Raw genomic sequence first — 16,004 nt, forward strand, 5'->3', positions numbered from 1 at the left:
TCCCTCCCTCCCTCCCTTCCTTCCTTCCTTCCTTCCTTCCTTCCTCCCTTCCTTCCTTCCTTTCTTCCTTCCTTCACTCTCCACTGAGTACATAACCCAGCCTTGAACTGGCAGATGGGACATACGCCTCCTGGACTGTGATGCAGGAACTAGCGGCCCTGCCACAATGTTCCTTCAAGACTAGGAGGGGAAACCTCTGACATCACAGATGGCAAAGACCCAAGGGAGCCTGTAAACACATTCTCTACAGAAACCCTGCATGGTGCTAGTGTCAAGAGTTCTAAAAGACGCAAAATGAGAGAGAGAAGCATCCCTGAATTCATTCCCCCCTCCTCGCCTTTGCAGAGCCTCATACATGAGCTAAAGTTTATACATCAGGAATGCTGTGATTCCCAGTCCTGGATGTGTGTGTGTGTGTATACATATTTATATACATACACACACACATACACATATATATACTTACACACACATATATATTCATAGATAGATAGATAGATAGAAGATAGGTAGGTAGATAGATAGGAGAGAGAGATGATAGATAGGAGAGAGAGAGAGGGAGAGAGAGAGAGAGAGAGAGAGAGAGAGAGAGAGAGAGAGAGAGAGAGAGAGAGAAATCTGTTTTCAGGATTCCATTAAGTCCAGGTCACTGATAATTACACTCAAGCCAATTCCCAGCACAACCCATAAAGAAAAACCTTATGTTGCATCACAGATATGAAAGAATTGATACAAAAGTAGCATTTATTATGCTGTACACAGTGCCAGTCTACACAGTTAGGAATAAATCAAATCCCATGCACCCAAAAGAGATTTACGCTCCTTTTATTGCCTACTCCATAAAAGATTTAGGACAACCTTCGTCTACCCTAAGTGGCTTTAGAATATAGATAAACCTGATTTGTACCTATGATCCCATGAACACTCTTCAGCACTGCCTCTAAACGGCTTTCCCCTGAGCGTTCATCTTTGTGAGCTCCTGCTGTAGGGTGGAACCAGGTATTTTGTAAGGTCTTAGTGAGGAAGGCCCTGCTCCACTCCACCACATTCAGTTGAGCCAAAAGATATGTCTTGTTTCCTGGTTGCCAATTCAGAGAAGTATGCCTGAGTGTTTACTGCGCAGATGTCTTGTGGAAGAATAAAGAAAGCTTCAGTTATTCAGAACTAAATGACAAATTCTGAGGGGTAGTACCCAAATGTGTGTGTGCGTGTCTGTAGGTGTGTGTGTGTGTGTGTGTGTGTGTGTGTAGGTGTGTGTGTGTGTAGGTGTGTGTGGGGGTGTAGGTGTGTGTGGGTTGTAGGTGTGTGTGGGTTGTAGGTGTGTGTGGTGTGTAGGTGTGTGTGTGTAGGTGTGTGTAGGTGTGAGGGGATGGATGTGGGGGGATGTAGGTGTGTGTAGGGGTGTGTGTGTGTGTGTGTGTGTGTGTAGGTGTATTATGGAGACTAGAGGGCAACCATGTCTGTGCATTTATGTGTATGTGGGCAAACATAGAGCTGGTGCATGTGGAGGATAGAGGGTGACTACAGATGTCACCCCAGGAATGACAAGCTCCTCTTGTGACATAGAGTGTCCCCACTGGCTTAGAACTCGCCACCTAAGATAGACGTACTGAGCAGCACACCCCCAGGGTCTGCCGTCTCCACCTCCCTGGCACTGAGGGAGGATTCGAGGGGGCCACTGTACCTGCCAGAGTTCTCATTTGGATTCTGGGAGGCAAACCCAGGCCACCTTGCTTTGGAGGCAAGCACTTGCGAGCTGAGCCGTCTCCCCGCAAACTCCCTTCCTTTTTAATTAGCAGACATGCATGTGATATCCTGGGTTTCATTTCCTGAAGATGAAATTTCAATATTTTAAGAGTAACTTCAGGAGGTTGTGCGCTTAGTGGAATCATTTTTATGTCTGTCACATACAGAAGTAGAAATTGGGCCTCTGTTTCAATCTCCTGAATGTCACCAAAGTCTCTCTGAAGGAGTTGCACGGGGAAAGAACTAGGTGGCAAAGAAAAATTTTCAGCAAAACTAGATGCTCAAAACTTTCAAGCTTTTTCTACATTGACAAAATCATTAGTTTCCCAATTAATCCCTAGATTGATCTTATTCAAAGTGCCACTCCACAGCTATGACCCCATTGACTGCAGTAGGACGCAGAGAAACCCATTCTTTGAACCACGAGGAACCTCCCAAGATTGCCATTCCATGATTACAGCAATGTCAGAGGGGGGCAGAGCTCAGGTTTAAATAGTAACCTGATTCATGGGCCTCAGAAAACTGATAAAATATTGAATTCATTCTCTTTGTGTGAGACTGCACCTGAGATCACCCTGTCCACCATGATGAAGACCGCGTCTCTAATAACCTAATTTAGAATCCGCTCTTGTCACAATTCACAGATCATGGCAGCTCCTTGGAGATGTCTGTGTCTACTCAGCCAAAGTCATGTCAACAAAATGAGCAAGGCCAGAGCAGGCAAAGGACAGATCTGTTGTCCAAAGCAAAGAGTAAGAGAAAAAAGGCCACTCAGACCAGGGATGAGTCACGATCAGAAGGGAGTGCACCGGGGAGAGAACAAACCAACCAGGGAGCGTGAATGTGCAGGAAAAGCAAGAGCCACGGGGCCTCAAGGGTTAGTGTCAGGCAGAAGAGGAGGGACTCACCCTTGTCTGTGGCCAGGATACCCATAAAGGAGAGAAGAGAAGAGCTTCAGCTCATACAACCAGTCTTCTTTCTCCAGACACCAGTGTGTGTCATAGTAAGCATTTAGAAGGAGTCTAGACAAGTCTTAAGTTATGAATCTTCTAGAATCTTTGGCACACACACATAGGAGCTCTGCTTTAAAATTTTGACAGTTCAATAAGAAAATCACTCCTTGAAGTCATTCATAATTTTCAGTCGTCAAAAGCAAATGATGCTGTAATTAAGAGGCTACTGGGCAAAGCGATCCTTTGATTTTGCGTGAATTTCTGGGGACTTAAATGATTTCCCTTTTCTCTCGACTGTTGAATTTAATTGGTATTAGCTCAAGGTCCAATTGTGCATTTTCTCAAGGACATGTGGCACTCTTTCTACATCCTCGCATCAATATGAGATTATGCTACATCTACATGAGATCACAGGCAACAAGGCACAATTAGAGCATTAGGTACAAACATAAAATGTGACCGTTTTTTGTCTTTTCTTTTTAAAAAAATACCTGAACGGCATAGGAAGGGATCTCTGGAGTTTCCAATATTTAATTCACTTTGAGAATCGTTGTTTTGCCTGATGAAGATCCCATCTGTCTTCTTGGGGTCGTGCCCTTTGTAGAGTGTGATCATTCAGCTGAGAAACTCCAAACCAGAAGCCAGAAGGGATAATTCACTCTTTAAACTGTTCATCCAATTCCAGATCCCCTGAGAAACTCAACAGAACTAAGCATTGTCTTTTAGAACATCAAAGCTTCTCTCGCCTCCTCCTGGGTTTTTATCCTTCCTACTTTTTTCCTACAAAATGCACTACTGTGTCTCTCCTTAGGGAGCGATGCTACAAGTGCCATACCACAGGAGAGAAAATATGTCACACAGCAATAGACTACACACTGTTACTGGGTTCCCTGGGAGCACGTGGCGAAGCCCAGAATGTGGGGCTGTTTTTAAGTTTACACTGTGACTTGAGGACACAATAGAATACTAGGTGTGTTATGAGGGCAAAATCTGCCTTAGGTTCACTGACAGGCTGAATTCAATAGAGTCCCTGCTGTTACCCCCAAGATGTATTTGCAAGTTTCCTGGAAGGAAACATGGTACAATTTCTCTACAGAGTGTTTGTTATAAAACTTAAACATTATAGGACAGACAGAGACACTCTGAGAATCCGAAAAGCAATGCCAAATCTAAAAAAGAAATTTAAAGTTGAAAATGATGAGTAAGATGTTAAGAGTCATGACCAGAAGACAGGAACTTGAGCTTGAAGCATAAATAAGGCCAAGCATGCTTCCTCGCCGAGCACTGGGACTAAATCCTACTTTCTGCCTGGATTACCTTACTCATAGGTATTTAATCCCTCTCTGCAATTTAGGGAATGGAAACACTCTAGATTCCACGTGTTCCCAAGTAGATAGGAGAAGCTGCAGACAGCCCCACAGAACTCGTTCTACCAACGAAGGGCAAACACGGTGTGGTTCCCGAGTCGGGCTTCACAGTTAGCAGAGAAATCAGGACTGAAAGACAAGCTGACTCTTTTCTGAACGGAAACCCAGACTAGGTTGCTGCTTCAAAACTAGATTATTAAATCCCTAAGCTTTATAGATGGCTTAAATGCACTGAATTCTCTTAATTTCCCCAAGTAGAGGACTGGCCAGACTGCCTTTGTTTCTTTAAACAGACCGTTTTCCAAAGCTAACAAATGACCTTCAGCCTATAAAATATTTACATTGTTTTTCCCCTCATTATATATTATTTAGTGTATTGCCCTTTAAATATTAATCATCTATTTTTCTAAAGATATGGTATATATTATTTACATCTGATTACATTATGTTTTTATACAGATGAAGTAAGCATGCTGAAATCCTTCTTAAGTCCTAAGTAAACAGGGCATGAGGCCAGTGGCTCACAACAGGAAGCTAGGAGAATAGATCCCGGTCCAGGGGTGATCAGTGTAGAACAACAGGTATTCCTCTCGCTGCGGCTGCCCGGGATAGAACCAGGGGAAGGAAAAGGTTCCAGGTAAATGGACTTAAGAGTCTTTGTCAATCGAAGGGCAGCTATGAGCAAATCTCTTCGAGAAGAATAAATCACATGTGCGCCGTCAAGTAAAAGAGTGATTACAGAGCTGAAAAGCAACCCATTGAGAACTCGGCAGTTATCTCACTTACAAAGCCAAAAGGCAGCTACAGCAAGTTCTGTGCAGGACCCTAAAGACGACTTAAGATGGAAGTGGCTCTATTTCTACTTAAATTCTCATGATTTATCCACAAGCCAGGATCACCTTTAAGATTTCTGAGGCTCTCCTCCCAAACCATACATAAGTCACACCAGCAGTGACATCTACAGTGACTTCTCATTGTAATCCTGCTTAGAGGGTTGAAGGATCATCTGAGATCCCTCCCTGCTCTGTTAGTAAAGACCTGAGTGAATTTGCCAACATCTTTCTGACTCTCCGAAGAAAAGTCTGGATGACAGATAATCGATGGCTTGCTCAAAATATCTTACTCCCCTTAGCAGATAATTGGCAATGCTGTTCATGTATGTGTTCACTCAACAAATATTTATTAAGCACCGGACACACACTAAGTGCTGTTTGCTGAGTGTCGGTTCCTGGAGCCATGAATATCCAGTGGCTCCTTAGCGAGCACCACTGAAGTCCAGAGCAGAGGCTGCAATCAGCCATTCTGCACGGGTAAAATCATCATGGCGAAGGATGAAAACCGAGACGCTGTGTTGTGTTTTTAGTTTTAAGCCCTCTGGATAGAATTACTAATTGCCCTGCTCCCTAATTGTTCCCATGGTGGAATTCAACAGTCACAAGGAGGAAATATCAGCAAAGCCTTACTTGTATGCAGGGAATATAGTATTCTCCAGAAAGGCTGCCAGACAAACTGGTATCTAGACTCTCACAGCCTTCCTCTTCGCCAGGACTGGGTCTACGGTGGATCTACCCACACCCACCAAACAGAGCCGCTGCGCATCGTCCAAGGGTAGCCATGATGCACGAGCCATCTTTATACCCTCACCCTGGCACAAACCCTGACCAATACCGAGGCGTAGGCACTTGATGAGGGAATGCTAACAACAAAATCTCTCTCTCTCTCTCTCTTTCCTTTTCCTTACTCCACCAACATTGGAAAAATTTGTCTTCTACTTCCTCTCTCATTAAGCTGAAGACACTAAAGGTTACTGATTTTTTTTTTTTCTTGCCAAGTCACTGATTTCAAGTAATTTATGTGAGCCCCTGAGTTATAGGCAGGCCGTCTATTGTTTATTTATTTATTTATTTATTTATTTATTTATTTATTTATGTCTTGTACATCCATCAGGATCACAGACACTTTGGATACTTGCCATTGTTTATGCCTAAGTAATATAATACCCCTAGTGAGCTCATGTATTATATGCTGTATGTCCTTACAAAGCAAAAACTTCTGAGGGTGAGAAGTTACAAAGAATTTTTATTGTTTTCACTTCCTGCGTTGCAGAGGCATGTAGAGCAAGCTTGAGGAAGCAAGTGTGTCTGCAGTTACCACACACAAAGGACAGATGTTTGAAGAGATAAGCTGACCCTGATTTGAGCAGGAGACGATGCAAGCCTATATTGAAATATCACATGGCATCCCACAAATATATACAACTGGGTGTCAAATTTTAAAATTAAGCTATTGAGAAGAGGGCTGGGGAGATGGCTCAGCAGTTAAGAGCACTGGCTGCTCTTCTGGGGGACCCAGGCTCAATTCCCAGCACCCACATGGTGACTCACAATATTCTGAAACTCCAGTCCTAGGGGATCTTATGTTTCTTCTGACCTCTATGGGCAGTAAGCATGCATGTGATACACAGAAATACATGCAGACAAAACACCTATACCCACAGAAAAAACATTTAAACATAAGAAGAGAAATATGGTTCCTTTTATCCAAGAGCTCACTTTCTATGATGTCAGTTACTTGTAGCTGATTATGCTTTGAATTGGTAAATTTTAAATTGCAGGCTTTTCTGAGTAGGGTGATTCCATATCACGCTAGGCTGGTCCATCTTACGTAAGGCAAGATGCCTTCCACTATCCAGTATCTAATGGTACACTGTAATATCCAGTATCTAATGATACTATGTAATATCCAGTCTTTAATAGTGCACTGTAATATCCAGTATCTAATGATACTATGTAATAGCCAGTATCTAATGGTACACTGTAATATCCAGTATCTAATGATACATTGTAATGTCCGGTATCTAATGATACTATGTAATGTCCAGTCTCTAATGATACCATGTAATATCTGGTTTCTTATGGTACACTGTAATATCCAGTCTCTAATGGTACACTGTGATATCCAGTATCTAATGATACCATGTAATATCAAGTAATGGTACACTGTAATGTCCAGTATCTAGTGGTACACTGAATTATCCAGTATCTAATGATACACACCTGCATCCATAGAAATACACACAGGAGTCTCGGCACCAGTGCCAGAGGCTTGCAGGCCAGGACTGTCAGCAGTGAGCAAGGTAGTTAAGAGCAACTATTCCAAAGTCTACATGCGAAACTATGTCTCGTCTCTACCACTTAATAAATACATGACAAGATAGCTTCACCTGCTCGAGGCCTCTGTGTCCCTGTCATGCCTGGGGCGTGGCACCACTAGTTTAGCAGGATGAAGTTGTGCAGCTTGGTTTGAGAGTCTTAGTGGCATGAGAGCTCTTATCACATACTGAGCCGGTGACTCTGCTGACAAGAAGACTTTACCTCCCCGCAGTGTTTCAGAGCTTTTACATTTTCAAACACTTCTGAAATGGCTACAAAGAAAATCAACACTAGCATCCTCCTCTAATGGATTCAAACGTGACTGAGGGCTTTGGCTTTGTTTGCTCTTTTCAAATAAATAAAAGTCATAAGGACATTTTCTCCCCAAATATCTCAGCATGAGTCTCTTAAATGAGATTCCCTTACAGCCTCACAATCATTACTGCACTCGAGAAAATTAGCAGTAGTTCAGCATTCTCAACTTGTATCTCTCCTATATTCAAAATTGCCCCATTATCTCAACACTCTCTTATAGCTGGATGGATACCTGCCTCCAGATCTAAAACCGAGGCAAGATCTTCCATGTGACATTTGGTTGGGATGTTTCGTGGAGTTTCTTTTCATCTACAACAGTCTTCCTGCCTTTATTGATTTATTTATTTACTCGTGCTCTTTTGAGGAGTTGAGACCAGTTGTCTCATGTAATGTCTCATTCACCAGATGTGTCTGATCATTTATTTATGCTCCTGTTCAGTTTCTTTTGCTACCCCAGTGCCTGCTGTAAATTGGAAGTTAAATCAGAAATTTCATGAGATTCGCGTTAAACATTCGCGTGAGCTTATTTCCTAAGCGAGATTCACATCACCAAATGAAAGAGGCTGAATGTTCTTCCTATCTACCCCTTGACTTTACATGTCTCTGGCTTTCCCCATTACTCTGCCTTCTGGCCTTGCTCTCCATGCTGTGAGTTCCTGAGTTCCATTAGGGCAGATGGAAGAATGGCTCCACGGTCTTCCCACGGGGTGGGCTTCCCATGGACGTTTTCATGAGTCTTAAACTAAGAGACACAGCTCTAGAAAGGCAGGAGCTCAAAGTGTCGAAAATAAACTCCAGATAAGTATCAAAAGATGACTTGGGTTTTCTCTGTGAACCCCAGTTGTGCATATTTGCATTGAGTTCCTACGGAATGACGAGCTGATTCTTCAGAATGTCAATAAAAATAGGCAAAAGCATTCACACTGTCACGGCAGCATTTGTCCTGTAATGCTGGGCCTCGGGTCCTTACGAATGTTGTGAGGATGCTCATCTGGGATGCAAATAAAGAGAGGGAGCTGCTGCAATGACCACAGGCCTCTCTGTCTGCATCGAGTTTGTGTCGTGGAATGAGTCGGGTTGGTGTGACCGTCCGTAATGCCTGTGTTCTGGAGAACTGGTAACAGAAAGCTTGCCTCACAGCCACATGCTCCTACGTTCCAGGAAAACAAAACAGACAGCTCGGAGCTCTTGCAGAGCAGTGACGTGTGTTATTCAGAGATCAAAACAGCAAGTGGGATTAGATAAGTCTTTCTGCACAACATGAGAACTGGAAAACTTCCCTGAGATTGGGAATAAGCCCCCGTCACTCCCTGCATCCTTTAAAATCCCAGGCATGGCCTTTCCCATCACGGGCGTGTCCTCTCCCGGTGGCTAACAGCACCCATTTGTTCAGACGTGTGCCTCGACTTTACAGGCTGCAGATGAATCGCCCGGTGCTGGTGCAGAATGTTAAAATACCATTTACATTTCTCGCTGCTCTTTTGCTGTTATCTCCTTGAATTGCACAATGAGAGCGTTCAGCTACCAAAATGCCAGGGAGAACGTGCCCCGATTGTAAACTGTGGTGTAGTGAGCAAATCAGGGAAGCCCCACACCCCATCTTCGCACAGCCAGGGACAGCCCCATGCGTCACAGCAGCCCTTACTATGACCCCCAGGTATGCAGAGTGTTTGAAACATTGTCTAGAAAAGCATAACAGAATGGGATAATTAAAACTAATATCTCGATGAACATTTGTTAAGCACAGCATATCACTAACTCATCCTGAGCCTTACCCGGGGTTTTCCTATAACTTTAGCATCCTGGATGAATAGTCACTCCATCATTTTCGACCCCTGAGGATAAGGTGATTTCCAACCCTACCCCTACTTCAGCAAGCAGAGGGATGAGACGGGGCAAAGGAGGCTGCTGGCTAATCGTGAGGAGGTCCTTATGTTACATATGGTCTTGGATGCACACAGCACTCCGAGTCTAACTGGGAGCCAGGGAAGCAAGCAGTGTGACATCCCACTGTGTGCTCACCCATTCCTTCTGTGGCTTCTGGACACTTCAGTGGTCATCTCCTCCCGGGCCTCTCCTTCTCTGTGTCCACGCCTTCCACCCAGCCCTCCTGACGAAGAGGCTATTTAAATTGACTCACTTTTACTTCCTCGCCTCTGTCAGAATCTCACCTCAAAATCATGACACATTCCAGAGTGCTTTGGGTCAGGACTTCAAAAATGCTAACCTTCAAGGACCCAATGCAGCCTGTAACTGATGCGTGTTATCCGTCTGTGCGTTTTCTCGGTGTTGGAAAAGAATGGCTAGGCCGTCAGGACACTGCATCAAATGAATGAACTGATGTTCGTGATAGAGGCAAAGTGGCATCGGATCCTTGTCTCTCCCTTTCCCACGGATAGGAGGTCAGGGTTAAGGGTGGAAAAAACAAAACAAAACAAAACAAAACTCTGGCACTGCACGGAGTACTGAGGTCTGAGTACTGAGGTACTCGGTCGATGCCTGAAGCCCTCAGAGCTACACCTGTCACTCGTGGTTAGACTGACTTTCATCTTTGGGTACTAGAGATTTTGTGGTGGCCTGAGTTTACCGCTCACCACCCAAGTGCATTCTGTGTGAGCCTGCTGAAGGGACCATAGCAGAGGTCATTGTTGGTCCAGGTTCCTCCTCAGGGCACAGCCACCAGAGAGGCCCTGGGTAGGTGCTGGGCTGTAGGGAAGTACAGAGACACCTCTCCGGGGTGGGAAAGTGCAGTCTGAGATGTGGAAAAGCTGGAGCTGGTTCAGGGGTCCAGGGTCTGTGAGGATGAAAGGACCGTGGGGTTGCCAGACTCTTGGACATCCAGGCAGTGCCACTGGAAGTCATGGAGGAGCAGAGAACAGAGTCAGGGGACCGCAGGCTGAGAGAGAGTCTGACTCAGGGCAGAGGGTAAGGGGGGGATGAGGAGCTCTGGCTTGTCACAGTGTTGGTTGTCTTTAGCTTGGTGGCAGTTGTGGCTGGGAATGCAGAGAGGCCTTCTACGGGAGAATTAAGCTGTAGCTCAATAGTCAAATGTCTTCTTCATGCCTCCCCACAGCAGATCTTGATGAGAGACATTCCATGGTTCTACACTATCGAACATTCATGATAGAAAATAGATATGTTCGCACTTCTCAGAGTGGACCTGAGATTAAATACCTTTTGCAGGGAGAAATGTCTGGGAAGGGAAACTTATTGGCTAAGCCCTCAGGGGCCTCTAGATACCTCATTAATTAGCATGGAGAACTCTGTTCTGGACCTATGTGACCACAGGTCATGATTCCTTATGTGGGGAGTGTGGCACGTGTTCCAGGATGAGAGTCTATCAAGGAGCTGGGGGCAGGAGGCAGGGCAGGGGAGGTGCCTATGTGCCCGCATAGTCTCTGGTTCTCAACCCACTCTACCTTACAAAGCTTCCTGGCATGGTTTAACTGTCCCTTGGTCATCAGCAGCAGAGCTCGCAACAATATTGCCTTTTGTAGACTCAGCTAGTCTATTGGGAAATGTGTTTTGTCACTTGGTACATTGTTTTGGGGCATTCATCCTGCATCCAGGGAACGTGATCTAAAGCTTGTATTTAGGGTGTTTGCAGCAGGTACTCTCTGCAGCGGAGTGGCCCAGAAGCAGGTGGGACACTTCCTTGGGTTTTAATTCAAAGGACAGGACAGAGAAGAGGGAAACTAGGGAGCCAGTAGCCTGAGTGTTTTCGGGGAGGAGCAAGAGAGAAGTGGAGGCAGAAAGCTTTCTGGGCTGCGGCTCCTATAGCATGGATTCATTCTCTCTTAAAAGCGGTAGTTTGTGCATAGGGCCCATAGTCTCTCACCTTCAGTTTGTCACATCCTTACATAGAGAGGCAAGTGAAGCCCAACGAGACTCCTCACCCTCTTTTTTGGTTTCTTGATCAGGTCACAGACATAAAAGAGAAACTGAAGCTCTCTAAAAAGGTCTGGTCAGCATTGCCCTACACCATCTGCAAGGACGAACGTGTGACAGCAGGAACCTCCAACGAGGAGGAGTGCTGGAACGGACACAGCAAAGCCAGGTGAGGGACCTGGGTGAGCGGATGGGGCGGAATGCTCAGGGAGGCCCGGGTGGGGCGGCACGCTTAGGGATGCGGCGCCGATGGGGCACAGCACACTCGGCCGTGCAAGAATCTCCTGGCACCACCGCAGAACTGTTTATGCAAAAAGCAGTGGTGGGTGGAGGGCTATGGAGCCACTTGGTGACAGCTGCTGAGAGTGGCAGGTTTGATGAGCACGTGGGAGCACTTACTCTCAAGGTTCCATTAAGCACTGAATCCTTGTTCCGACTGCCTCGACTCTGGAAGAGGACAGAGGGTGGTGACAGATGCCAGCTTCCAGATAGCCCGAGATCACAAAGAGCCCGTTATGTTCACTTAATGACTTGAAGAGAGCATAGCTATTTTTATCCTTAGTTAATTCTGCAGGGCTCTCCCTCCCCCCTTGTTTTTTAATCACAAGTTAAACAGAAAATGAAAATTCAACTGTAATATTTTTCACCTTTGGAGAAAAAGAAACTCAGACCATTCAATGGGAAGGGGAAAGAAAATAGAGAGGAAACAGTAATGAAGGGACCCAGAAGGTTCCATGGCTCTAAAGTCCCTTTGGGTCCCCCTTGTGACAATGTTCTTATCTTCCTACTCCACTGACCAGTGTTGTTGCCATTCGGTAAGAAATTTCTAAATCTGTTGGCTCAGCTCAGACAGGGCTTGGCCAAGCTTGCCTAGGGTGGAGAAGTTGGATGGGGAAAGTGGCTGAGAATTGGCTAACTGGGCAGGACATGAGGAGAGGAGTCTGCCAGGCCGCCATCAGTGGGGCTGCAGGTGGGTAAGGCAGCTGGCTAGTTGGATTCAAGGAATCTTTGGGGACCGACCAGCAGGTGGAGAAGCTAGGGAAGGCTTCTATTTGGGAGCGTCTTACTAGGCAATTTTAAAGACACGAACCAGCTGCGATCCAAGTGAGGAAGAAGGTGTGCGAGAAGCAGATCAGAAGAAGTCTGCCAGAGGTAGGCAGCGAGCACGGGCACCTCAGGAGCTCACATTGCTTCCTTGCACTTTATACCATCTGTTTGGGGGAATAGCAGTTGCCTGCCTTATGAGGAAGAGCGTAGCAGGCGAAACCAGGACAGCCACAGAAAGATCCACAACCAATTCGAGTTGCCCCACAGGTCAGGGTTCAAACCTAAGGTTGAGACAAGAGAGGGAGATTGATGCTGTGAGCACCATGCCACTACCCATGGACAGAAAAATTCAGCTGTGAATTAACACCTCTGATGCATCACCTCCCAAAAATCACTACGGAAAGACACCGCCAGGCTGAGCAGGTGACCCTGCAGCCCTGCTGCAGACCGTGTTTACCTTTCAGCCCTGGTTGACATGAAGGCTGTGCTGTGAACCTCTCGTTCCCATGAACAGTCAGTCACACAGGTTGTTGGATATTTGCACACCATGTGATTACCTACATCCTCATGAGGTTAAAGCACCCAGGTGAGGGACCTGGATACCAGTGCCTGGCACCCAATCAACAGGAAAGAATTCTCCGTTCCCAGCCCAGCAGTCCTGTGCCTCTTAAACAGGCAAACAGACAAACACCCCTAAATGCTCCTCAGCTCAAGTAAAGAAACCAAATGAAATTTAATACTGTTTCATATAAACATGGAGCATCAGTTGCCAGAAATGTGCTTAGGACCATTTGAGAAATTTTGGAAAATTCTGATGTAATTCTAAGCCAAATCTCGTGTAATGATTTTTTTTTTTTTGATGTGCAATTCAAGTCAGAAGCAAAAATAGCAGTTTCCAAAAATCAGAATTCTAACAACGCAGTCTAAAGATAAATGGATCTGATACTTATATCCTGAGAAAGGACAAGAAGAAAATATTTACAGTCTTGCTTTTTAAGATTTTTTTTAAAACTTTTTATTTACTTTTCTGCTTGGGATTATCTGCCTTCGTGTACCTGTGAGCCTCATGTCTGCAGAGACCAAAGATGACGTTGGAGGCCCTGGAACCACTGGGGCCAATAGGTGTGCTGGGAATTGAACCCAGATCCTCTGGGACAGCAGCCTGTATTCTTAATTCCCAAGCTGTCTCACCTGCTCCAAAGTTTTTGTTTCTTATAAGTAACCTATAATTAAATTTCTGTAAGAGTGAAAATTTTGCGTGTGCAGTGAAAACATTGAGATTCACATCACTGCATAGTTTAGACTGAGTTGAGTTTAGTCACATAGCATCCTTTGTCATTACGTGACCTGGGTCATCACATGCAGTGCCAGGTGTCCATGTTACCTGTTCAGAACCATGGATGCCATGACACTGAGTGATCCAACGCTAGCACCCATGACACTGAGTGAACCAATGCTAGCACCCACGGCCAGAAACATCGCAGCTTTATCTGATGTTTGATTTTACACTAATCTGGTCATTGTGCATTCAGAAACCTTCTGTTGCCAGAGTTTTCAGACCCCACACTTGGTTATGTGACTCCATTTGAGGTCATGACCCACAACTTATACAGGGAGGTGATATGAAATGACAATGAGGCCAACACATGAGAACTTGCAGTCACGTGAGAGAGGACATGGGTCTGGGAGCAGCACCATCATACTTGGTGCTGTGTCTCTGGAGATACCCTAAGAGCATCCCCATCCATACTTGATACTGTGGCTCAAGAGCACCCCCCAGTGCTCAAGAGCCACACTTGAATTTCATCCCGAGACAAGTAGGAGCACCTGTAAGATCTTACACAGTGAAGAAAAATAGTCCCTTGGTCTTGCAAACTTTATATGACCCAGCACAAGGGAAAGCCTGGGNATCTTACACAGTGAAGAAAAATAGTCCCTTGGTCTTGCAAACTTTATATGACCCAGCACAAGGGAAAGCCTGGGNCAAGTAATGGGAGTGGGTGCGTAGGGGAGCAGGGGTGGGGGGGGGTATAGGGAACTTTCGGGATAGCATTTGAAATGTAAATAAAGAAAATAAAAAATAAAATAAAATAAAATAAAATAAAATAAAATAAAATAGTCAAGTTTACGGCAGTCTCTAGGGCTATTCTTGTATTTAGCTCCATACAGCTATTGTTTTATTATGCAATCTGGGTATTATTTTAAAAGATGGGCTTGTCAAATACTATTGACTCAATTATGTTTCCGTTGAATTCTACTATAGTGACTGTTGTATTAGTATTTGTAGTAGTGTATTAGTATTTGTAGTGTATTAAATTTGTAGTAATTAGTATTGTATTACTGTTGCAACCTTCTATTTGCTGACTTTGTAAATAGAAAACAAATCCAGACTTGTTCTATTAAATGTAGCTAAACCTATCTTCTCTTCCAAATATTGATAAATCTAGAATGACATGGAGGAAAAAGGGTGTTTTTTGGTGTTAGTGTTTTGGGGGGGTTGTTTGTTTGCTTGTTTTTGTTTTTTTACTTAAACAAATTCTACAGAAAGATTTTGAAACTTAGAGAACACATTTGGTGATAGAGGTTTATCAGTGGGTGCTATATTATAAGTAGGGAATAGAAATAAGCTCTGGTGGGCTATGTACTATAAGATGGCTATACACAGCCATAACACACTATGTATTTCTTTCAACAAAACTGTAAGAAAGAATATTTTTACCACAAAGAAATAATAGCTATTTAAGGAGTTAAATACACTTAACCTGATTGGAGCATTGCACAAGTACACAGGTATCCAAATGTCACGTGAGTCCCTATATGTTTGTACAGTGTTATATGTTGATTAAACACATGATAATTAAGAATCCATATATAACACAAAAACTCTTCCCCCACTTTCAATGTATGAATTTGAAGATGGCAGACTTGTGTGTGTCTGTGTGTGTGTCTCTGTGTGTCTGTCTGTCTGTCTGTCTGTCTGTCTGTCTGTCTGTCTGTCTGTCTCTCTCTCTCTCTCTCTCTCTCTCTCTGTGTGTGTGTGTGTGTGTGTGTGTGTTTAGGATCAGTTGCAAAACAAAGATGAAGAAAGAAGGCTATTCTTGTCAACCATGTGAAAGTTTATTATTAAGAAATATATCTCTCAGCACACGTTAATGGACACAGAACACCAGCACCCATTAGGATCGATAGGGTGTCATGGAGTTTGTACAGCGAACACAGAGCTCCAGTCTCTGAGAAGCCAACTGCTTCTTCCTCTCTGAGTTTTACCCATCAGACTCCTTCAGACACACCTTTCTCTTCCAACTTCCATTTTTCTCCCAATCTCTTCATCATACTTCTTTGACCCAAAAATGTGCCTGTTTCCGATTTTAATGTTTCTGAAGTCAAAAATGACTCCAAAGTGGGCATGTCCTTTTAATGACTGATTGTCTTATTTTTCCGAAGAGCTGCTATTATCTTAATGGCACCTGTTGCGTTGATGGTGGTGTGATACATATGCATAGATCAGTCTTGTAGGAGCAGCCACATGGTTTGTG

General features: G+C 44.4%; 1 protein-coding gene across 1 annotated transcript in view; it reads left to right on the plus strand.

The window, feature by feature from the left end:
• The window catches only part of Gpc6 (glypican 6), a 1,014,352-nt gene that overhangs the window by 978,575 nt on the left and 19,773 nt on the right, over window positions 1-16,004 (plus strand). Inside the window, exon 7 of the mRNA XM_021203486.2 lies at window positions 11,454-11,590. Coding sequence (XP_021059145.1) covers window positions 11,454-11,590 — 137 coding nt within the window. The remainder of the gene's footprint in view (window positions 1-11,453; window positions 11,591-16,004) is intronic.

This window comes from Mus pahari, chromosome 8 (genome assembly GCF_900095145.1).
Source record: "Mus pahari chromosome 8, PAHARI_EIJ_v1.1, whole genome shotgun sequence".
NCBI lineage: Eukaryota > Metazoa > Chordata > Mammalia > Rodentia > Muridae > Mus > Mus pahari.